At 38.9% G+C, this 12050-nt stretch overlaps 1 protein-coding gene across 2 annotated transcripts in view; it reads right to left on the reverse strand.

Moving 5' to 3' along the window:
* Positions 1–664: 664 nt before the first annotated feature.
* The window catches only part of LOC143740057 (zinc finger protein 292-like), a 60125-nt gene continuing 48739 nt past the window's right edge, over positions 665–12050 (reverse strand). For both annotated transcript variants that reach the window (XM_077232127.1, XM_077232128.1), the window contains 2 exons: positions 7351–7489; positions 665–7268 (listed from right to left, as the gene is read on the reverse strand). In XM_077232127.1, the coding sequence (XP_077088242.1) occupies positions 1278–7268; positions 7351–7489 (6130 nt within the window). In that variant the 3' untranslated portion in view covers positions 665–1277. The remainder of the gene's footprint in view (positions 7269–7350; positions 7490–12050) is intronic.

A 12050-nucleotide genomic window follows, 5' to 3' on the forward strand; every position in this document is an offset into this window, starting at 1 on the left:
CAGCCTATTGCACCATCAGCCCATTTTTTGCTGTGAGTTTTTTTGGCCGTCATAGACAGTGCATTAAAGAGACATAAGCTCCTCTAACAGAATCCAAATTTTCAGAACTTTTACTGTAACATTTTTTATATGCGCCTTCAACTTTTTCTGTGTCAGCCGAGAAACATCTCTGCTTCAACAGGTGCAACAGGCGTCAATAGGGATCTCAGGGGTGGTACCTCTAGTTTTATGATGCAATGGCCCTAACGTCTTGTGTGGAGGGGAGGCTCAAACTTGACTAGATCAATCCTGATGTATTTCAGAAGTACTTGCGAAGTCAGTGGAGCTGCATTCATGTGACTTCATTCCGTGAACTGGGCTTATATCCATAAACAGGGTTTTTATTGACTGCCACTAATTTTGATTTGTATGTATTGTTTTTCACTACATGTAGTGTGCATACATTTTTACTATAACACTACACAGACACAGACACACAGACACACACACAGATACACAGACACACAGACACACAGACACACACACACACACACACACACACACACACACACACACACACACACACACACACACACACACACACACACACACACACACACACACACACACACACACACACACACACACACACACACAAAATACAAAAATACTTTGCACCTGTAGATTCTTTTAACATCTTTATTTTTTCCGCCCTTAATTTGTACTGTCTTTCAATTCTGTGCTATATTGAATGTTCGCACTGAAACATTTCACCTCATTCTTGATTTCTGGAGAAAACCTCAGAATTGCAAACACCACAATCCTACACCAAGCAGTCATGTGGATGCCACAATTTACACTGAGCATTCAGTTTACTTAAATTGAATGTTAGGTGGAAGACAAGTACATTGACACTACTGTTAAGTTAAAAATAAATACTTTCAAAAACAACAACAACAACAAAAAAAAGAATACAAATCCCACAGGGATATATCATAACTTTTTTCATCGAACACAAAATTGTACATTTAAAAAAAAAAATCATCTAATAATCATCTGAGAATTTCAGAAATACAAAATGTTTTTTTTTAACACAACCATAATGGTACATCAAAATGTTAAATATTGTACAAAAGTTGTTTTTCTTCTAAAGCACTAATCAAAATCCATTAACAAACAAGGTGTTGGAACTACTATAAATGCAAGGGAGTGTTACTGGATGTACCTGCCAGCAGCATGTGACACAGTATGTGGTCCTGAGAGCAAGGCCTTGATTTTATGTGTCTCTAATCTAACCATCAACTGTACAGCCCCTTTTCCAGGATGACCATGGGCTGCATATCTTGAAGTTGCTTCAGCAAAAGTTCAGAACAAGTGGATAGGTTCTCATACATAACAATTTTAACATTCTTCACATTCTCAATCTTTAGTGGATTTCTGAAATTAACAAGACATTGGACTTGATCTCTCTCTTGGATGATTGGTTGTAGTGTTCGCTGTCGTTTTGATGGATTGGATAGAGTGTCTTCACTGAATTTCAGGGCAGATGACTCAAACTCTGAAGACTTATAAAGTTTTAGTGCAACGTCTTTCTCTACTTGGTTCCCTTGAGAGCTAGATGAGTTCAATATGGATCCTGAGACTTTCAGCATACATTTAACATGCTCCCCGGTGCAATTACGAAGACTTTGCTTTCTTTCTACACACATTTTGTTTCTACATTCTGACTTTCGTGGACGACCTCTTTTCCGTTTGATGACAGGCATGGTTGTGGCAGTGAAACTTTCATTAACTAGAACCTCAGCTGCAGGATCTGGGCCTAAATCTTGAGGACTGATGTTCAAATTTTCTGTGTGATCTTCATCAAAAACTGTTTGCTCTACCTCAATATTTTTTGAGGTACTATCTGCTCCGGGCATCTCACTGCTTTTCATGCAAAATATGAACTGGCTTCTTTGATCCTCAATGTACTGTTCCGTGAGGCCATGAGTGATGTAATGTTTTGATATACTCTGCTCATCACTCATTATTGAATCACAACTCTCAATCATACATGGGTACTGTAGAGGAAGTCTTTGATTGCACATGGAAGATGCTTCATCAATGGATTTAAGAGCAGGCTTTTCTAAGGTGATCAAAAGGTTTTTGGCCTTGTCCTCTCTCTTTTTTGAATTCTTCTTTTTCATTTTTATATTGTTATTTGCAATGTTCTCTTTTCCATTGTTAGAACTTGCACTTAACTTTTTTGCTTGAACATCATTCCCAATTCCACTTTTTTGTTTCTCTTTCATAGTTTCAAAAGTAGCATCATGTTTCTTCATAAGATGTCGAAGAAGGTTTGACTTGGTTGTATAGACCCTATCACAACCTTCAAATTGACATCTGAATGTGAGATCCACTCTCTCAAAGTCCCCATCTGCTGAAACCTTTATTGCTTTGTGATCATTTTTGATATGATCAATGTATTTCAAATGACACGTAAAGTGAGCAGAACATTTTGACTGGTCACACTGAAACGTTCCTACCTCAACACCAGATAACAATGCACTTGCCTTTTCCAATGTGCATCTGTGGAGCAAAAGATAGTGTTTCAACAAACTGGTTACCTTCGACACTACTTTTGAGCATTGTTTGACTTGGCATCTGTATTCCTGCACTTGGACAACTCCATCAGTTTCTTTAGCACTGTTCTTTTCATCACGTTCTGACTGATGCATAGCCCTATAATGGAGGATAAGATTTTGTTGGATTGAAAAGGCAGCCACACATCCTTCATGCACACATCGATATGGCCGGAACACACAGTGCGGATCACTTGAATCAGCAGAATCAATAGTGTCTATTGGCATTGTAGTTTTCTCTTGAATATCAACCATCACATCTGAATTCATTTCAATTTGTCTGTTAGATTCTGGAGTTGCATTTTCTGTTCTTTTGTCTGGAGCATCCATTTTGTCAAAGAGATGGGGACTTCTACCACTCAGCTCTTGCATCGCAAATATACCTGGTTCATTTAATTCACTGACATTATTCTGTTCAGTCAGAGAGGGGTCTGTTAGCGGTTTTAAACATGTAGCTGAAAGCCCTATAAGATTTACGTTTTCCTTTGATGCTTCCACAGTTCTGCAAGTGTCAGTGCTGGAAACTGTAAGGGACTTTTGTGTGGGCTGTTTCTTTTTTCTTTTGGTAACAATGTTGGCTTCTCCAACATTTGAATCAACAGATGTAACAGTCAGATTTGGATTGATTTGGTGTTGAATCTGCTCTGATAGGGAGTCATTTCCCTGGTCAGTGATGAGGCTAGCATGCACATTTTTTGACTTTGATGTAGATTTTCTGATCTTTCTATAACCAAGACCGATTTTCAAGTGAGACATTTCTTCTTTTGAAAAATGGTGAACATTTTTGTAGTGGATTTTAAGGCCTGTGGTTCTGGTAAATCCCTTTGAACATAAATGACAGTTGTATGGTGCTAATTTGTCAGGATTTTTCTTCATTTGATTTATCCTGTCCTCGCTATAATCATGTACACGGCTAAGGTGTTTAAATAAAGCTTCTTTTGTCATTGCTCCATAAACACAGCCTTCTTCACATCTAAAGGGCTTTAAAACACATTTCTGCTCGTTTTGTACAGGATCTTCAATTGTGTGACACTGATCATTTCTGGTGACATCTTTAGAGCTTTGATCATCCAGGTTAGTGCTCTCAGATTTGATCTCACATTTGTCTCGACTGAGTATATCAACTAAATCGAGACGTTGTAAGGCCCTTTCAATTTCTACGATTTTGCCATCTTCACCAGTATTTGCAGAGATGATTTCAGCTTCATGTTTGATTTCTATGCCAGTGTTTGATACAGGTGGATGGAATAAACTGTAATTTCTAGTCATTCCAGAGGGGTCTTGAGTGGAAATATTAGTGTTCTGGATGATATCTGTGCCACCATGCATGCTTGTTAAAGCATTACTGTTAAAGGTATTTGATTCTGATGGTGCATAGATGCAGGGTTTGTGAGTGTGCTCAAGTATGTCATTCATGGGGAGAGGTATTTGTGCTGTTGAAATATCAGGATCATTCAGAAAATCAAGAAATGATACTGGTAAGTCAGCAGTAAGATCAATTTCATCTACAGGTTTGCACTGGGAACGTTTTGATAAATGACCTCCAAGTGACTTTGTGCTTGAAAACTCTCTGTAGCACCTGCAACAGATGACTTTCCCATCCTGTATTATGGCAGGCCATTTTGCTCTCTTAGATGATTTCATTTTTTTGGATTTCCTAGTTTCACCAGAACCTGAAACATTCTGATCATCTGAAGGGATTACGTCTGTTCCTTCCTGTGACAATTCATGATCACAAAAATCTTTTGGACTTTTCTCACCAGTCAGGGGGGCAACACTAAAGAAATCTTCTGATGATTCCTTAAAATGAGGGATTAAAAGATTTGACACATGTTTGACATCTGATGAGAGTAATGCATCAGTACTATCAGGGCTGATTTCTTTGTTTGAATTTCCCAATGGCTGCACTGAAATAGGACCTGCCTCTGAAGGCAAAGTTGAAAAATATAGGCTGCCATTCTGCCCAGAAAAAGAGCAGATGGAAATATCACCGGGATGGTTTTGTCCAATCCGACTGAATCCAGGATTAACGCTTGATTCAACCTGTGACAAATCACAAGTCTGCTCACTGTTAAGGGCATGTAGAACTCTAAGAGAGTTTGACACATATTTTGTGGCTTCGTTCATCACACTTGAGGGTGTGTTGGAATTCACAGAAAGGGGGATGATGTCATCATAAGATGAGGCAGATGCGTAATCTAAGACTGTGTCAGAATGGTATGATGGGTTTGTGTGCTGGTTGTCAGATAAAATCGTAGAGCGGTAGGGATGTACAGAAAAACCTGAATCCAAATTCTCCATTGAAGGTGCTGCCCATGTCTGAGTTATTGGTAATTGCATCAGATCTGTCTGGTTTGGTAATGCTGCCCTTTGAGTGTTTTCAAGCTGAGAGCAAAACTTGGCACTTATGGACTGCATACTATCGTGACTGGAGAAAACAGAGGAAGTACTTTCAAGCACTGAGTCCAGAAATGTAGTATGTTCAGTTTGTCTGGAACGGCTTGTCCATTTCACTATCTGAGAACTAGTGGTTGTGCTCTCAGACGACGACTTTTTTGCAGCAATTTCTGCAATCCTTTTGTACTTCTTAGATAATTTCCATTCCTCAAAAGCTTCAGAATGAACATTTTTGACATGTCTCGACAAACTTTTTGAGGTGCTGTATTTCCGTGTGCAGGTTTCGAATGGACACACATGAGTCAGACCTTCTTCTTTGTTGGCTTTTTTCATAGAGAGAGACGACTTCAATGTGGAAGACTTAAGCTGACGCAATGTTAAAGAAAACAATTTCTTATCTTTCAAGAGTGTTTGAGTTTCACTGTCAGCATTCCTTAGAGCATCTAAATATTTTGGATCATTGCACTTGATTGGAATAGGCTCCAGTTTAACATAGCAAGATTCAAGATGCAATTGCTTTGTACTTTCAAGACAATGAGGTATCTCAGATTCATCAGGCTGAACAGCATTAGTCTGGGAATCATTTTTGCTAACTGTCAGATGAGCTGTGCATGACACAATATGCTCAGAATGTTCTGTGGAGTCTTGAGTGTCTGTAATGCTTTCAACTGTGCATTTCCTTTCTACTGGGGTAAACTCTTGAGAAAACTCTTTCATTTGGCTTGGAGGCAACTCTAAGGCAGGAAAAGTTGGAGTTAGTACTTCAAGTTGAGAAGGTGAGCCCCCATCAACAGCAGAGTGGCCCTTCTTCTTTGTATGTCCTTTCTGATGCAGATCTAGCTCAGACAGTGTGTAGAACACCTTGTCACAGTTTTGACTTTTGCAGGAGAACGTCATGTAGTGCTGTGCTTCATGATCATACAGCAAGTATGTCTCGTTGAATATTCTCTCACAGTTTGGATATGCACACTGTGCCTGAAATTCACCATGTACTTTTCTGTGTTCCTGAAGCTCAGCATGAGAGGAAAAGCTGAAATTACATCCAAGCTGAATGCAAAAATACGGCTTCTCGCCACAATGCATCTGTAAGTGATCATTAAGATGGGTCACATTAACAAACTGACGGTGACAATACTGGCACAAAGCTTTCTGGCTCTGTATTTCTAGGAAATGTATTGCTTCCTGCTCATTTTTGTGGGCCTTAACATGTGCAACCAAATTCCTGAAGTACTTGAAAACTTTTTGACAACTTGTAACAGGGCATGAACAACATTCAGTGTTGTTAACATCACGAATAGGGTTGCCCTGTTTGGGGGATGACACTTTAATTTTACTTTTGACTTTTGTGCTGGGACTACTGTTTGAAGCATATAAACTGTTATTGCAAATTGTCCCTTGGCTAACTTCCACGGCAGTTTTGCTGTAGTGCTCTTCTTTTCTCAAGGTACTGCTAGATGCTGTCAACTTGGTGTCAATACTGGTACGTTTCTTGCTTACACCCATAGCAGCAAGGCGTTCTTTACATGACTGTTTCACATGAGATGCCACATGAGGTTCTAGATCTACCCTAGTTTCAAATGTTTTAGCACATATTGGGCAACGGAAAATCCCATCTTGAACATGCTTCAATGCATGCTTCACAATCCTGTGTCCAAGGAACTCTTTATCACACAAAACACAATACTGCATATAAGCTTGCCAATTGCGGAATCTAGCAGAAACAAATCCCATCTCTCTCATCTTCTTCATTTCCCTTTTCTTCTTTCTTTCTGCTTCAACTTCACCTAGTTCGTAAGTAGGACTATTGGTAAAATGTAGATGTTGAAAATATTTTTCATCATGGTCATGGACTTCATTGTCTTCACTGTCAGTACATTTGTCAGTAGACAATATAGCTGTTGCCTCCTGACCCATCAAAGCTAAGCATTGACGTTTTAGAGTTTTCCAGTCCCAGAACTCCGGATCAAAAGGCCACTTCGTCTTTAAGGCCAACAACAGGTCACAGCGTAGTGAGTTCAGAATTGGTGGATCCTCCTGCTCAAGCTTTTGGTCAGGCTCATTAAAAAGAGTCTCAACAGCATAGTAAGAGTCCAAAGACGGATTTATCAGGAACTCAGTGAGTTGACAAGCCTGTTTTACTTCCAAATCCAAAGGCAGCAAACAAGAGATTGTTTTGCAGATAGTGATATTACAGCCATCGTTATCATGAACTCCCATTTTTAGTGCTTGAATGCACATTTCAATGCACACTGAGAGTCCATTTTTCTCATCCTGAGAAAACAAAAATGTCATTGTCAGTGCCATTGCCTTGGTTTTTGTGAAACATTGATATAAAAACAAAACCTTTTCTTACCTCAGCCTGAATGACTTTGATGAGGAGCAGAATATGGTACACACTCACAGCGAGGCATGATAACAGTCTGCATTGCTCCAAAAAGGCCTGTTTTGATTCGAGCCGTATTAGAAGTTTACTCCAAAACAGTGTCAGCTCCCTGTAAGATATACTATATGATCAATGAGCTCTTAAAAATTAAATCAAGCACTAAAACATATTTAATGATTAACAAGTATCTTTAAAATACACAGTAGGCTAGCATTATGAGTGTAATGTGTATATATACAAGCACCTAAAGGATTATTAGGAACACCATACTAATACTGTGTTTGACCCCCTTTCCCCTTCAGAACTGCCTTAATTCTACGTGGCATTGATTCAACAAGGTGCTGAAAGCATTCTTTAGAAATGTTGCCCCATATTGATAGGATAGCATCTTGCAGTTGATGGAGATTTCCTTCCCACAGACTTCCCACTGAGGTGCCTTAATACAGCACTCTGGGAACAGCCTATTTGTTCAGAAATTTCTTTCTGTGTCTTACCCTCTTGCTTGAGGGTGTCAATGATGGCCTTCTGGACAGCAGTCAGGGCGGCAGTCTTACCCATGATTGCGGTTTTGAGTAATGAAACAGGCTGGGAGTTTTTAAAAGCCTCAGGAATCTTTTGCAGGTGTTTAGAGTTAATTAGTTGATTCAGATGATTAGGTTAATAACTCGTTTAGAGACCCTTTTCATGATATGCAAATTTTTTGAAATAGGAATTTTGGGTTTTCATGAGCAGTATGCCAAAATCATCAGTATTAAAACAATAAAAGACCTGAAATATTTCAGTTGGTGTGCAATGAATCTAAAATATATGAAAGTTTAATTTTTATCAATACATTATGGAAAATAATGAACTTTATCACAATATGCTAATTTTTTGAGAAGGACCTGTATATATATATAATTATATATATATATATATATATCACACCAATAATAATATAATCACAACTGTTTCATCATTTTTATGCACACTCATGAAAACTCCTGTTATAATCAATACAGCTGTCTACACTGCACAATAAATCTCTGATTTACACTGTCTATGACTTGACTATAACAGGGACATTTGTACAGTGAGTTTACACAGTCATCCAGACAGTTAAAAAGCCTACACTGAACAAAACAATGATGATCAGTGGTTTTCTTCTGTGCCAGTGAACAAAAAATACTTGTGCCAGGTGATGTTGCGTGTGTGCATAATTATTATGCAAGTCGATAGGTATATCAGGTAGATGGCAGGCCTGGAAAATGGTGTCACTTGCGAGTAAAGGATTTCTGGTGGTTTTACACTTCATTTTTAAAGCATTTCGCAGGTAATGTGTCTTTATATTTCAACAATTTTTAGCAACCCTTGTGAAATTTCTGTAGTCTTGCATCGTTCTCATGGCTATTTCATAATTGTTTACTTTTCAGTGTCAGTTATATATTCATTTGGCCCAATTTACCTGCCTAATAATTTCACACATCTGAATATAAGGCGTTTTTCACTTTATGGGAAATTCACAAATACCACTACTGATTTTTTCTGATTTTTTTTACTGAAACACCTAAATTAGTTTTCAATTAGCTGAAAATTGAAAATGAAAATAAAGCATGAAAATAATTAATCTAATTTAATGATCAAAAACTTAATAAAAACTGTGTTGTATACAAACATTTAAGTTACACATTAGGCAGCTAACAGGTTAAAGGTGCTCTAAGCCAGTGGTTTTCAAATAGGGGTCCGCGACCCGTTGCTAGGGGGTCCGTGAATTTTTTTTAAAACCTTATGAATGGAATCGCGGAATCCAGTCAGACCATCGGGGAAATTCTTGGCAGAGCGCTCCTGCTCTCTCTTTCTCTCCCCCCAAAAAATGCGCGTGCATATCCAGAGAGAAGAGTGAATCCGCGAATATACAGTAGCCTAACCTAGTTGTAAAATCAAAGTTAAGAGGCTAGGTTTAAATTTTTCAGTTCTTTTTTTTTTATCCGTCAGTTTATTTAAACTGTTTTAAATTAATATTGTTTAATACGTTTAGTAGCTTGCCTATGTCATTTGTAATGGAAGCCCGTTTCCGACACTGAATATAAAAAAGAAAAAAAAGGTAATTGTGACTTTAAAGTCAGAATTGTGAGACTAAAGAGTCAAAATTAGCCTTCCTTTTGTATAGTTTTATATGGCGGACACAGGCTTTCATTCTCTTTGATATGCGGCATAGGCCTACATGAGTAAAAATGTTTGTGCCTTTTGCCTTTACACAAGAGCGTCATCTCCAGAGCTGCTATGAGTCACTTTGAGAACGTTTCAGGATTTAATTTGATACAAAAATAGGGGCGGTTCTAGGGTCAGTGGATATTCGGGGCTTTAGCCCAAACTAAAACTGGGTATTTTTTTTTAAATGAATGAATTGATTATAAAAGTGATTTAAGGGAATAAAGAAAAAGAAAGGTTTATTGTATTAGTGAAATAATTACAGTTGTAAAATATTAAATCTTTATCTACTTACATTTTACCAGGCGTTCGTTCACTGTTAACATCCTTCTGTGAACAGTAAGCCCCGTATTCTTTAATCATTTTGACATTGATGAGCTAGACCGCTGAACTTTTTGTCATCCAACAAACAGAGCGGTGCGTAACGGAGTAGCATCAGAGCAGAGCAGCATCAAGAATATAAAATACATTGCAGTGAATCTCTTATTTGCATCTTAAGGTTATTGCCAATAATAATGACAGGTTTGCGAAAAGTGTAGAACTCGATGAGCTCGCGCAAAACACATCTTCAGCACGCGACTCATTTAAACGCCTCTGATTGGCCGATGCGTTCAACAGACATGTCTGTAATTGGCCACAATAATCAACGCTGCAAAAGCACGTTGTAAGTACCTTTAATGCAAAGGGAAAAATATAAATAAAACTGTAATATGCACTTTTCATGATTAGGTAATCAAGGCAGCTGTAATCTTATTCACATTTGTTTTTCTGATTGATTGTTTTGCTCTATGAGAAAGACAAGGTAGCAAAATCTTTTATTTACTACAACCCACCAAAATCAAAGTTCTGTTTAACTTAATTACTAGGATGTGTTCTGCAACAGTGTTAATTCTGTTATTATTTGTTGATTGTTCTGCCATTGATATAAGGTGCAATTAGTTAATTAATTTAAAGCTGATGCACGTAAAGTCACATTACATAATTTAAAAGTTATTTTAAATGGATGGTTCACCCAAAAAAATGAAAAGTGTGTCACCATTTGCTCACCCTCAAGTTGTTCCAAACCTGAATGAGTTTCTTTCTCCTGCTGAACACAAAAGAAGATATTTTGAAGAATGTGGGTAACCAAACAGTTTCTGGTACTTTAAAAAAAAAAACATATGGAAGTCAATGGGGTCCATCAACTGTTTTGTCAAGGATCAGAGGGGTCCAGAGAGGATTGCAGGAAAATCTTTTAATGAAAAATAAGACAACGCCTCACAGGCTGAATAAACAGAAAAAGTCTCTTTCACAAAAGGTATCTGAGAAGCGTTCCGCTGATAGTTCAAACGAAGACAGATGATCTCAGCCGAAGAACCTGATGGTTCGTGTGCATCGAAGTCGGGACAGCGGGCTTGACAACGGACCCTCTGCTACACTCCACGGAGAAGGCTGGGTACGGCACAGAAGTGGTAAAACACAGCAGTAGATAACTGTGGCGTAGATGCCTAAACAGCGATCTAACGTGCATGAAGGTCAAACAATAATCCGACAAACCAGACAAGAAAGAGAGGGCTAGATGTAGCGTAGAAATAATGGGAAGATAGAGAACAGGTGTGTAGGAGAGAAGAACATGAGAGTCAGCTGACGGTAATGAGAGGAGCAGACCCGGCGTCAAGGGGGGGCTTAGCCCCCCCTATGATGATCGCAAGCCCCCCTAGAGGTGATCTGAATGATGATTATGTGACTGAGCGTTCGTGCAGGGTTTTTCTAAACACTTATGATTTAGATAACTATAAACGAGAACCGTCTGAACTGTTCTCGACTTTACCCCTTTTGTACACTGCACACGTCTGCAGTGCATTACGGCTCCGACAAGATTTTATTCTGTCCTCCACGCGGTGCCAACTCACACCAGTAGTGCAGCAGATTAGTAAAAAAATCGTTCACTTTGGTGTAGAAGCATGAAATTTGGCACAGATACTCTCTAAGGGCCACTATTTTGGAAAAAGGCGTTGGCCACTCAAAAATTCAAAGTGGCGGCCAATTTTCAAGATGGCCGCCATTGCCAAAGGCAAAGCCCCAACTTTTGTCCCCAACCCGCATCTCCCGCAGCTTTTGTCACAGACCCACGGATGAGGCATCAAATCGTTCAGATTATTCGGAAATGGTGTGCTATGACTTTTATAAGTGATCGGGGGTACGATGTTCGCCCCATGGGCGAAAAAGCGGCCGAAAAAAATCCCATAGACTTAACATTGCGACAAACTTTGACGATTCATAGCTCCGAGCGAGGATTTCGCAGAAACGTGTGGTTTACCACATTTGAAGAGGCTGGCAGGCTCTGTAAGAACATACCTCACAACGGGGTAAAAGTTGCACCCCTGGGGGGCAGGAGCTGCCCAAAGTTGCCCCATTGACTTAATATGGTGTAGGACGGCCCATGAAATTGTCACGTGATGAAGAAAATAAGGAAGACGAGGATTCAAGTGCAGGAAGGT

This window comes from Siphateles boraxobius, unplaced genomic scaffold, assembly GCF_051911475.1.
Source record: "Siphateles boraxobius isolate OS27281-9 unplaced genomic scaffold, OSU_SipBor_1 164, whole genome shotgun sequence".
NCBI classification, from domain to species: domain Eukaryota; kingdom Metazoa; phylum Chordata; class Actinopteri; order Cypriniformes; family Leuciscidae; genus Siphateles; species Siphateles boraxobius.